We start from the raw sequence: 11,586 nt of genomic DNA, 5'->3' as shown, positions 1-11,586 counted from the left end.
GAATTCTAAAATCTGGAAATAAAATCAGAACCGGCAGCCATAGCAAGTATCCTGAGTGCACTTGCTGTTGTTTGCAAAATGAGCCTAAAGAATTTGTAACCCAGTTTGACTCCAGAAGGGAGCTCTGACCCTAGACCCTGATCTCATCACCCGGTGAGTAAAGCCAAATCCGTGTACCTTCTCCACGGGACCCAAGCAGGAGGTGGCTATGGGGGTGAGATATGAGTATATTCACTTCTCTACCAGAGAAAGATTAACAGGGCTGTGCGACGTGAAAGCACTCGGATTACAGAGGAAGTGCTGTTTGTTTTGCTAGTGTGAAGTGGTGACAATAACACCACATGGAGCCCTGGAGCTGGCTCGGGCATTTCGGGAGAGCTGCAGAGCGCACGCCCACGGCAGAAGTGCGGTGTGGAGTGAGCCTGGCCAAGGGGAGGTCTGCACCCAGGGCTGGTTGGTTCTAGAGGAAACTACCTCTCACCCTCTGACTTCTGGGCAGGAGCTGGCCTGTGCTCGCGGCAGCCCGGTTAAAGCCGTCAGGGAAAGAAGGCAGCAGGGCCTGTCCTGTCTGCAGCAAGAATGCCCACCGTGGATGACATTCTGGAGCACATTGGAGAGTTTCACTTTTTCCAGAAACAAATGTTCTTTCTCTTAGCTCTGTTCTCTGCTTCCTTCACCCCTATCTATGTGGGCATCGTCTTCCTGGGCTTTATCCCCGACCACCACTGCTGGAACCCTGGGGTGGCTGAGCTCAGCCGGCGGTGTGGCTGGCGGCGGGACGAGGAGCTAAACTACACGGTGCCTGGGCTGGGGGCTGCGGGCGATGCCTTCACCCGCCAGTGCCTCAGGTATGAGGTGGATTGGAACCAGAGCACCTTCAGCTGCGTGGACCCGCTGGCCGGCCTGGCCACAAACAGGAGCCACCTGCCACTGGGCCCCTGCAGGCACGGCTGGGTGTACGATACACCTGGCTCCTCCATCGTGACTGAGGTGAGTGGGCCCCATGTAGATGCTCAGGACGTAAAGGAGAGAACAGTGACTGAGCTTTGCTTAAGGAAGACACCAGGGGCACCCCATTCTCATGCCTGTGCCCCAACATACTCTTTGGACTCAAAGTATCTCATAGAATCCTAGTTTCCAAATGAACAAAGCAGCTTCTTATTTGTCTAGATTAGCAAAGACAACATATTCTGACAGTAAAGATTCTAGTTTGTACAAGTCTCAATGGTAAGAAAAAACCCAAACCTACCAGAACTCCTGGCCATAATGCCAGGAAAGGGAATATTCTCAGATGTCCTCTTTTTCCAGAACCCCTACCTCTCCCTCCATTTTCCCATCATGCAGATGGACACCCGAACTTATGGAATTCACCTGAACTGTACCTTACTGTGATACAATGAACTTTTCTTTTGATGGCTATTTCTTTTCCTTTTTAATTAGCTCAAAGTGTCCATATAAAACCCTTCGGCGTTGAGGATTATGCTATGGTACAATTTTTATTAAAACTACACTAAATGTTTAAATTTAGTTGTGAATTCTCATCACAGATACAGAGAAAGCAAAAACTGGAAACTTGCTTTTACTCAAGACAAAGCAAAATGGGGGAATGAAATTAATCAGAGAATACTGAGGAAGACAGGTGCCTGGTTTAATTTAAAACAACTCTTTGGATAATGTGAAGATACTCTGAATGACCAGACATTTCTGGAAGGGGCCTATTTTTAAGGATCTAACTGAGAGCTTGGCTGCTAACCAAAAGTTCGACAGTTCAAATCCACCAGCCACTCCTTGAAAACCCTGTGGAGCAGTTCTACTCTGTCCTATAGGGTCGCTATGTGTGGGAATCGACTCGATGGCAATGTTTTTTTGTTTTTTAAAGTGGTGGAATAGTTATGTAAAATGTGGAGGATCTCAGTGTTTCACACCATAAACTTGACAGGGCCTTACAGTGTGGCTAATCTCATCCTACCACACAGAGATGAGGAAACCAAGGCCCAGGGCAAAGCAGTGTCGCCTAAGGCCATAGAGCAAGTGAGTTAGCAGAGAAAGCCCTAGAAGCCTGGTCTCCTGACTTACAAGCCAGCACCTGTTCCTCCCGTGCCTCTTAATCCAAACGACAGCAAGTGCTGAGGAGCCCAACTTCGGAATGGCAGTATGTGCTTTCCACGTAGCTGCTTGCCCATGTATTAAAATTAGAAAGCAAAACATCGTCTCGTCTATAAATGGAGTAATTAATTACCCAATTCCAGCTGATTTAGCCAGGACCTAATGCACACTCCTGGATGGAATGCTGAGCAGATTGTGGGGCAAATCTCTTGGAAGGGCAAAGAAAATGAACACAGTAGGAAAACGGTTGGTTGTTTGCCCTTCAGCCACATCAGTTCGATTCAGGTAAGAGTTCATGAGGGCCCCTGGCTGAGTTGTATCTAGCAGGATCCTAATGGGATGTTGGTTTCTTTCTTTTCTGTCTCGGAACACATCTCACACCTGGGCAGTTTAACCTCGTATGTGTCAACTCCTGGATGCTGGATCTGTTTCAGTCGGCGGTGAACGTAGGATTTTTTGTGGGGTCCATGGGGATCGGCTACATAGCAGACAGGTAGGTGTGTGCAAATGTGGTGGAATTGGAGCAGTCCCACAGATTTGGAAAACACCTGCTCCTGCTTGGAGGACATCCTTCCCCAAAGTTCTTAGACCATGATTTCCTGGTCATCTTTACAATCTTGTATTTTTTCTACTTCATCAATAGTAACGTTGTTGTTATTAGCTACCATTGAGTCGAATCCAATTTTTTATGTACAACAGGATGACACGTTGCCTGGTCGTGCACCAGCTTCATGATCATTGGCATGTTTGAGTCCATTGTTGTAGCTACTGTGTCAATTCATCTCACTGAGAGTTTCCTTCATTTTTGCTAACCCTCTACTTTACCAAACATGATGTCCTTTTCCAGCAACTGGTCTTTCCTGATGATGTGTCCAAAGTAAGTGAGTCAAAGTCTTGACATCCTCACTTCTAAGGAATATTCTGGTTGTGTTTCTTCTAAGACCAATTTGTTCTTTTGGCAGTCCATGGTATGTTCAATATTCTTCACCAACACTAGAGTTCTAGTGCATCAATTCTTCTTCTGTCTTCCTTCTGTATTATCTAACTTTCACAAGGTAGTAATGACTGATATCTTTATTTCCAAACTCAGTGGTCATAGAAGGATGTTGCAGCATTAGGCAGCAATTTTCCCTCGTGGGCTACCTAGAAGCTTAGGGTTAGAAGGGAGAGTAAGAGATGCTTTACTGCCTTTTATAATTCCCAGTTCATTCTTTGGCCTCACTGCCATGCACCTGGTCATGAGCTTTCAGGGGCTCTGAGCTCTGTTTCAGCCTCTGCTTACCTCTCAGGTCCTGGGAGCCACCAGCCTCAGGCCTGCTGCCAGTCTCCATTTTCCGTCTCACCTTGTTGTTGTGTGCTGGCTGTTGAGTCAATTCTGACTCATAAACAAAAAACCAAACCCATTGCCACTGAGTGACTTTATTTGACGGAGTAGAACTGCCCCATAGGGTTTCCTAGGCTGTAATCTTTATGGGAGCAGATTGCCAGGTCTTTCTCCCGCAGAGTGGCTGGTGGGTTTAAACCGCTGACCTTTCAGTTAGCAACTAAGTGCTTAACCATTGTGGCACCAGGGCTCCTTCTGTCTCACCTTAGCCCACTGGATTGCAGGCTTCTTAGACTGGGTCCCTGGGCCAGGTGTAACTGTAAGCAAGGATTGTAGACTGTAATTTGGTGAAAGAGGACAGGGTCTGTCAACACTAAGAGATGTGGACATCCACCTCTGTAGTGTCAGGGTCTGGGAGGGTACAAAGAGTTAATGCACTCAGCTGCTAACTGAAAGATTAGAGGTTCCAGTCCACCCAGAGGCTCCTTGGAAGAAAGGCTTGGTGATCTACTTCCAAATAAACCAGCCACTGAAAACTGTATGGAGCACAGTTCTACACGGGGTTGCCATCAGTGGGGATTGACTCAGTGGCAGTTGTTAGGGGTGGTGTGGTATATGTCTATAATGTTTTACTTTGCAATAAATGGTAAGTAAGCTTTATGCTTGTAGTCCTCCCACCGTTCCCCAACTATATCTGTGATATAAACTCAAACATATAAGTAAATATTAAATATAAGTAGAATATTTTCTCTGATTATATTTGTCAGGCTGGATTAAACCTTGCTAAACTGTTAAAGGAGCCCTGGTGGCACAGTGTTTAAGATCTACGGCTGCTAACCAAAAGGTTGGCAGTTCCAATCCACCTGCTGCTCCTTGGAAACACAATGGAGCAATGCTACACTGTTCTATAGGGTCACTGCGAGTCAGACTTGACTCATCCTCAACAGGTGTGGTTTTTGGTAAACAGTTAAAGATGACCAGCAATGGCCTATTGTGCCCCACCCCTGACGTGTCTACACTGCTACAGGGACCTGGCCATTAGGCATCAGAAGGGAAGAAGGATAATAAGCAAGGGGGCTGTCCATGCCAACACTCCCACCATCACACTGTGTTCCTATCAGTCTCCCTGTCAGGGCTGCTCCTATGGCTTGTGAGGTGAGAGGAAGGTCATTCCTTTTTAGTTTTATTGCCACAGAATTGAGGCCAACGTGTTTGGAGATGACCCAGGAAGTCAGGAGAGACACATTAACAACTGGAGGGAGGGCCAGAGTCCAGGCTGCACTCACTGGCCGGCCAGCAGGCTCCTTGCTCCATCCCTCCCTGTAAGGGACAGATACTAACTCAGCTAGCTAGAGAGGTGTGGGCGAAGGGGGGACTGAGAGCCTCAGACCACAAGTAACTGAATTAATTATTCTCAACCCACTCGAAGAGTAGGAGACCTGTTAAAACTCTCTACCAACAGCACATTCCTGCATTATAATCTCTGTCAATTATCCACCGGCTTAAATGACTTCATTATTGTGCTCCTGTTGTTGAAATCTCCCAGGTGAAATGATTACTCATGATTCTTCCCCCAAAAGGCTGTATACTCACGACAAGTTTGTTTTCTTAAACTGTCTGAAGTTTGGGTGGTTGCTTCCCCTTCTTTTGTTCTGTTCATATAAGAGCTTGAAAACAGAGCTAAAACAATAACTGCCATAGAGTTCCAAGAAAATAGGAAATTTATCCTCTGCACACCTAGTGCCTCCTTCGGAGCAATATTCAGATTTTGTACACTAGGACAAGAACCTCATGGGACCTCATTTTATGTTATGGATCAAACTAACACTAAATAAAACAGATTATTTTCTATGAAGAATTTTTTAAATATGCCCTAACTGCTGGTTAGGGTGTCTTTAAGAACAACACCAGGAGGACGGTACAAAAAGTGGTGAGAATATTGAGTCTTACACTAAGCCAACTTTTGAGTGTCAGCTTTGCAAAAGGAAGAGAGGGTGGGCCAGAGGAAGGAAGGAAGGGTCATGTGTTAGAGAATTTGAAAATAAATGTTTTATAAAATGTCTAACTTATTTCATCACCCATGACCTCCGAAAGAATGGCTTAAGTATCACTTGACAAAAAAGTGATCCCTCACCGATTCCAAGCTTTGCACTCTAATGATCAGTAATTCTAAGTGCTGTGTTCTGTGGCATACTTGTCAATGTTTAACACCCGGTCCTCCGAGGGGACATGCTCTCGGCTGCAATGTCTGCGGATTTCTGTGGTGTAAGTCCTCTCACTGTGGTTGATTTCAAGCCACCTAAATGAGGTCACTGAACACAGAGTCGGCTAGAGATGTGCAACAACATACAGCATTTCCACCATTCGGAGACAATATACGAAATAACCACAAGTACGTAGATAACAGTCAACATAGTAAAATAATTAGGAAGCAATACGTTTTGTGTATTTGTTACCTTTTTAATATAATTTATTTTATCATTCTTGTTAGTTGCCATTCAGTTGGCTCCATCTCATGGCCTTTATATATAACAGAACTCTACGTTGCCCAGTCCTAGGCCATCTCCCTGATCATTTGTGTGTTTGAGTCCACTGTTGTGGCCATAACATAGTCATGCCTTCCGACATAGGGGGGCCCTTCTTCCAGAACTACACTGGACAATATTCTAATGTGATCCATAAGATTTTCACTGGCTAATTTTCAGAAGTGGATCACCAGGCCTTTCTTCCTAGTCTGTCTCACTCTGGAAGCTCCACTGAAACCTGTCAACCGTGGGTGACTCTACCTGCTGGAGTTTGAAATATCAGTGGCATGGCTTCCAGCATCATAGCAACATGCAAGCCACCACAGTACAACAAACTGACAAGTGGGTGGTGGGATTTTATTGTAAGTGTATATAATTTAATTTTTAATAATGGCTGTGTTTAACAACTAGCTTACAAACATTCTGAAAGTATAATAATCAGCTCTTGAGAACCAGCACACCCCTGATCAAAGCAGAATCAAAGTCCCAGCAGGTTGCAGTCTAACTCACCCAACTACGTCTGAAACAATTTCTCCACTGCCTACTATGCGGGAGTCACCGTATCGGGCATCCTGCTATGTCATAGTTCACTTAGGATCTTAACAGTGTTTTAAGTAGATTTTATCATCCCCCATTTACAAATGAGGAAAGCGAAGCAGTGAAATCAAAGAAGGGCTTCCCTGTTTTATCTGTTTGTTTTTCATTTAACCACTTAAGTGGTTCTGCTGGGGGGAAAATGTCTGGAAACTACTATTCCAAATAGGCAAAAATTCTCCTTTGTTGTTAGGTGCAGTTGAGTTGGTTTCCACTCATAGCGACCTTACATATTACAGAACGAAACATGGCTTGGTCCTGCACCATCCTCACAATCATTGGTATGTTTGAGCCCATTACTGCAGCAAACATTTCTCCTAACTGTACCTGATTGTTTAATAAAAAAAAAAAAAAAAATAGCCCTGTATTATTACTTGGAACATGTCTGTCCCCCAGTGGCACTTTTCTGCAGCGTGGATTTGGTTTTCATGCACTCAGGTTCAAAGGATGACTATGCCCTCGCATCACCAAAGAATTTTGTCCATTAACAGCAGCATTGCCGTGGTGCTTCGTTGAGTGCCTAAATCAGCTATGAAGCTGAGCAATTACTGCTTAAGCGAGAGTACAAATAACACTGGCTATAAAGTCTTCGAGTGTAAAGGTTTGGATGGGAGAATGTGGGAAGAAAGGCTAAAAAATGTATGTTGAGATGTGACTTTGGAGGCTGGAGTAAGAAGCGATGGAGTTGTAGACTTACCATGAGAACCACTGACCGAGGATTAAGAAATGATGTGACCAAAACAGGGTTTAAAACATTTGATGACTTACATTAGTTACTGATGAGGTTGTTTGACCTTAGAATTTAAGATTTAAAACATTAAATTCCAAAATAATTACTAATGATGTGATGGCTTATTTTCAAATGGGTTAGTTATTATTTGAAACGGTCACTAGTACATAAACCCCAAAATCAAATCCATCGCACTCAAGTCAATTCCAACTCACAGCGACCCTATGGGACAGAGTAGAACTGCCCCACAGGGTTTCCGAGGAGCCCTGGTGGATTCAAACTGATGACCTTTTGGTTAGCAGCTGAGCTATTAACCACTACACCACCAGGGTTTTCCACTAGTTAAGGACAATTAAAAACTGTTTATCCACCATTAGAACGTGTGATTCTCATGACATACAGCACTCATTACTATTCAGATTGAAGTGGATAAATCAAGATTAAATAAAACATTGTTTTCTATGAAGATTTTTTCTTTTTAATACCCACTAACAGATGATTAAAGGAGCCCTGGTAGCACAATGGTTAAGCTTTAGGCTGCTAACCAAAAAGTTGGCAGTTCAAACCCACCAGTCGCTCCCCAAGAGAAAGATGTGGCTATCTGCTCCCATAAAGATTTCAGCCATGGAAACCCTATGAGGCAGTTCTACTCTGTTACATGAGCTCACTATGAGTTGGAATCAACTTGACAGCACCCAACAACAATAACATGTGATTAGTATGCCTTTTAGAGCAAAACCATTGGACATCATGAAAATAAGAGTGCTGAGGCCAACCCCAAGTCAACTTTCTGAGAGCCAGCTTTGTAAATGGAGGGAAGAAAAAGAGAGAGCGAGGGCTGGAGACTCTGTGCCAAGCTCCTTATTTTAATATCTCACTTAATTCTCCTGTCACCTGGGTCAGATAGTATTTTCCGGATGAAATTGAGAAAGGTTGAGTAACTTGCCAAAAATCGTAGTAAGTGGTAAAGTCAAGATTAAACCCAAGTTTCCAACTTTTCCTCCACTCTGTGTACTCAGACAGCTCTCCCAAGGCCCTCAAAGAAATGTGTGGAAGCCGTCTCAGTGTCCTGGGGCCACCATGACAAAACACCACAAAGTGAGGTTTAAAGAACAGAAAGTCATTGTTCCACAGCTCTGGAGCTAGAAGTTCAAAATCAGGGCGTCGGCAAGGCCACATTCTTTCCATCCACCCCAGGGGAAGATCCTTCCTTGTCCTTTCTACCTTCCAGTCACCGCTGGTGTGTCTTGGTGTTCCTTTGCTTCTTGTACCTTCACATGGAGTCTTCCCCTGTGGGACTCTGTTTCTGCGTCTGTTTGCCCTTTTTGTTGTTGTTGAAAACATACACAGAAGAACATATACCAATTCAACGATTTCTACATGTACAGTTCGGTAACATCAATTACATCCTTCAAGTTGTGTAACCATCCTCACCCTCCTTTTCCAAGTCATTTCTCCCCTGTGAACAAACTCACTGCTCCCTAAATTTTCTGTCTAAACTTTCAAGTTGCTGCTGTCAGTTTGATCCCATATTAATAGATCTTCAAAGAGCACAATGTTCAAGGCAGACATTCTTTAATAGTTAAGCTAAGCTAACATTTGGTTTTAAGAAGAAGGTATAAGGTTTAAAGATTATCTCAGGGCAATAGTTTCAGGAGTTTATCCAGCCTCCATGGCACCAGAAATTCTGGGTTCTACGAGAATCTGAAAACCTGTTCTGCATTTTTCCCTTTTTGATCAGGATTCTTCTATGGAATCTTTGATCAAAACACTCAGTAATGGTAGCCAGGCACCGATCTGTTCCTCTGGTCTCCTGGCAAAGGAAGCAGTTGTTCATTCCATTTTCTCTTCCTGTTTTGGACTCTCCTTCTTCCTCCGTTGCTCCAGACAAATAGAGATCAATTGTTATACCTTGAATGGCCACTTGAAAGCTTTTAAGACTCCAGGCACTACACTACAATCTAGGAGGTAGAACAGAAGCCCTAAAAACTATATTAGGGCAATTAACTGGAATGTCCCATGAAATTATGACCTATAACTGCAAACACCAAATCCCATAAGCAGCCTCAGCAGCTATTCTTCTTTTTTTGTCATTATTGTAAACATGTGTATCACACAACTTTGCCAATTCAAACTTTTTACAGGTGTACAACTTATGGACGGTGATTACATTAATTGACTGTGCAACCCGACCCTTAATCAATGTGATATTTCCATCACTGTAAACCAAAACTCAGTACTTAATAAGCAGTAATCCTCTCTCTCCCTTTCCCTCCTGCCCCTGGTAATGACTAAAAACTTTGGTCTCTATACATTTGCTTCTTCTTGCCTTTTTATATAAATGAAGTTATACAATATTTACCCTTTTGTGATTGACTTATTTTACTCAGCATAGTGTCTTCAAGCTCCATCCATATTGTAGCATGTATCAAGACTTCCTTTTTCTTACTGGCTGAGTAGTTTCCCATTGTATGTACGTGCCTCATTTGTTTATCCATTCATCCATTGATAGGCATTTAGGTTGTTTCCACCTTCTGGCTATTGTGAATGGTGCTGCAATGAACATTGGCATACAAGTATCTGTTTGAGCCTCTGCTTTTAAATATTTTAGTATATACCTAAGAGTCAAATTGCTGGGTCATGTGGTAGTTCTATTTTTTAAGTTTTTGAGGAACCACCGTACTGCTTTCTACAACAGCTGTACCGTTTTGCATTTCCACCAGCAGTGGATAAAAAGGGTTCCAATTTTCCCACGTCCTCACCCACTTTTGTTATTTTCTGTTTTATTATTATTATTATTTTATCTTAGCAATCCTAAAAAAAAAAAAAAATAGTGGGAGTTAAATGGTATCTCATTATGGTTTTGGTTTGCATCTCTCTGATGGCAAATGACATTGAGCATATTTTCATGTGTTTGATGGCTATTTGAATGTCCTCTTTAGTGAAATGTCTATTCAAGTCCTTTGCCCACTTTATGATTGGTTGTTTACTTTTTTATTAAGTTGTTGAAGTTTATATGTATTTTGGTTATTAGATTCTTATCGGATATATGGTTTCCGAAGATACTTTCCCAAACAGTAGCTTGTCTTTCACTTTTTTGGTGAAGTCTTTTGATGAACAAAAGTTTTTAATTTTTATGAGTTCCCTGTGTTAAGCTGGGTTTTCTAGAGAAGCAAAACCAGTAAAATGTATGAATATATAGAGAGAGATTTATACCAAGGAAATGGCTAACGGGGTTGTAAAGGCTGGAATGTCTCAAGTCTGTGGATCAGGATAGAGGCTTCTCCTGATTCATGCAGCTGCAGGGGCTGGCAAACTCAAGATCAGCAGGTTGGAGAACAGGGCTTTTGCTCACAGGCTGTGAAGACTGATGAATCCCAATATCAGTAGGCAAGACCCCAAGGCTTCTCCTGATTCACGTAGCTACAGGGGCTGGTGAACCCAAGATCAGCAGGCCAGAGAGCAAGGTTCTTGCTTACAGACTACGAAAATCAATGAATCCCAAGATTGGTAGGCAAGACTGCAGGTAAGCTGCTAGCTCAAGTCCCAAGAACTGGAGGTCAGACAAACAGGAGCTAGCTGCAGGATCCAGCACAAGCAAAAGCCAGAATGTTCATTTATACTCAGATGCAGGCCACATGCCCAAGGAAACTCCCTCTCAACAGATTGGCTACTCACAGCAGATCCCATCATGGGGGTGATCACATAACAAATATCCACAGGAAAGGAATCACAATATCATACGGCTGCCAAAACACTGAGCATCATGGCCTAGCCAAGTTGACACACAATCTTAACCATCACAGTCCCATTGATTTATCTTGTCTTTTTCTGTTTGTGCTTTTGTTATTGTATTAGATAATTCATTGTTTAAAGCTAAGCCCAACAGCATAGCCCCTGCATTTTCTTCTAAGATGTTATGGTTTTAGTTTTTACATTTAGATTCTTAATCCATTTTGAATTTTTTGTGTGTATGTATGGTATGAGGCATGGGTTCTGTTTCCTTTTCTGCTTGTGGAAATCCAATTTTCCCAACATCGTTTACTGAAGGCTGCTCTTTCCCCCCAAATACACTTAGCATGGTTGTCAAAACTCAGTTGAGGACAGGTGGAGCCAACACGGTACACCAGACAGATGCGTCATATTGCCTCTCTGCAGCAAAGACCCAAAACACTAAGTAAAACAGATACAAATGTCAATCTTGGGACCCTATGCATCAAATGAAGGGATAAAGAACTAGATCAAACACCTAGTGGAATAAGAAATTGAAGGAATACGGACAATGAGTTGAGATATGGTCTGGAGGT

At 43.1% G+C, this 11,586-nt stretch overlaps 1 protein-coding gene across 1 annotated transcript in view; it reads left to right on the top strand.

Moving 5' to 3' along the window:
- The first annotated feature begins 579 nt into the window (after positions 1–579).
- Positions 580–11,586, top strand: part of SLC22A2 (solute carrier family 22 member 2) — a 54,739-nt gene continuing 43,732 nt past the window's right edge. The window contains exons 1-2 of the mRNA XM_049905062.1: positions 580–990; positions 2,496–2,599. Of these exons, the coding sequence (XP_049761019.1) occupies positions 580–990; positions 2,496–2,599 (515 nt within the window). The remainder of the gene's footprint in view (positions 991–2,495; positions 2,600–11,586) is intronic.

Source organism: Elephas maximus, chromosome 1 (genome assembly GCF_024166365.1).
Source record: "Elephas maximus indicus isolate mEleMax1 chromosome 1, mEleMax1 primary haplotype, whole genome shotgun sequence".
NCBI lineage: Eukaryota > Metazoa > Chordata > Mammalia > Proboscidea > Elephantidae > Elephas > Elephas maximus.
This window is presented reverse-complemented; position numbering and strand designations above follow the sequence as displayed.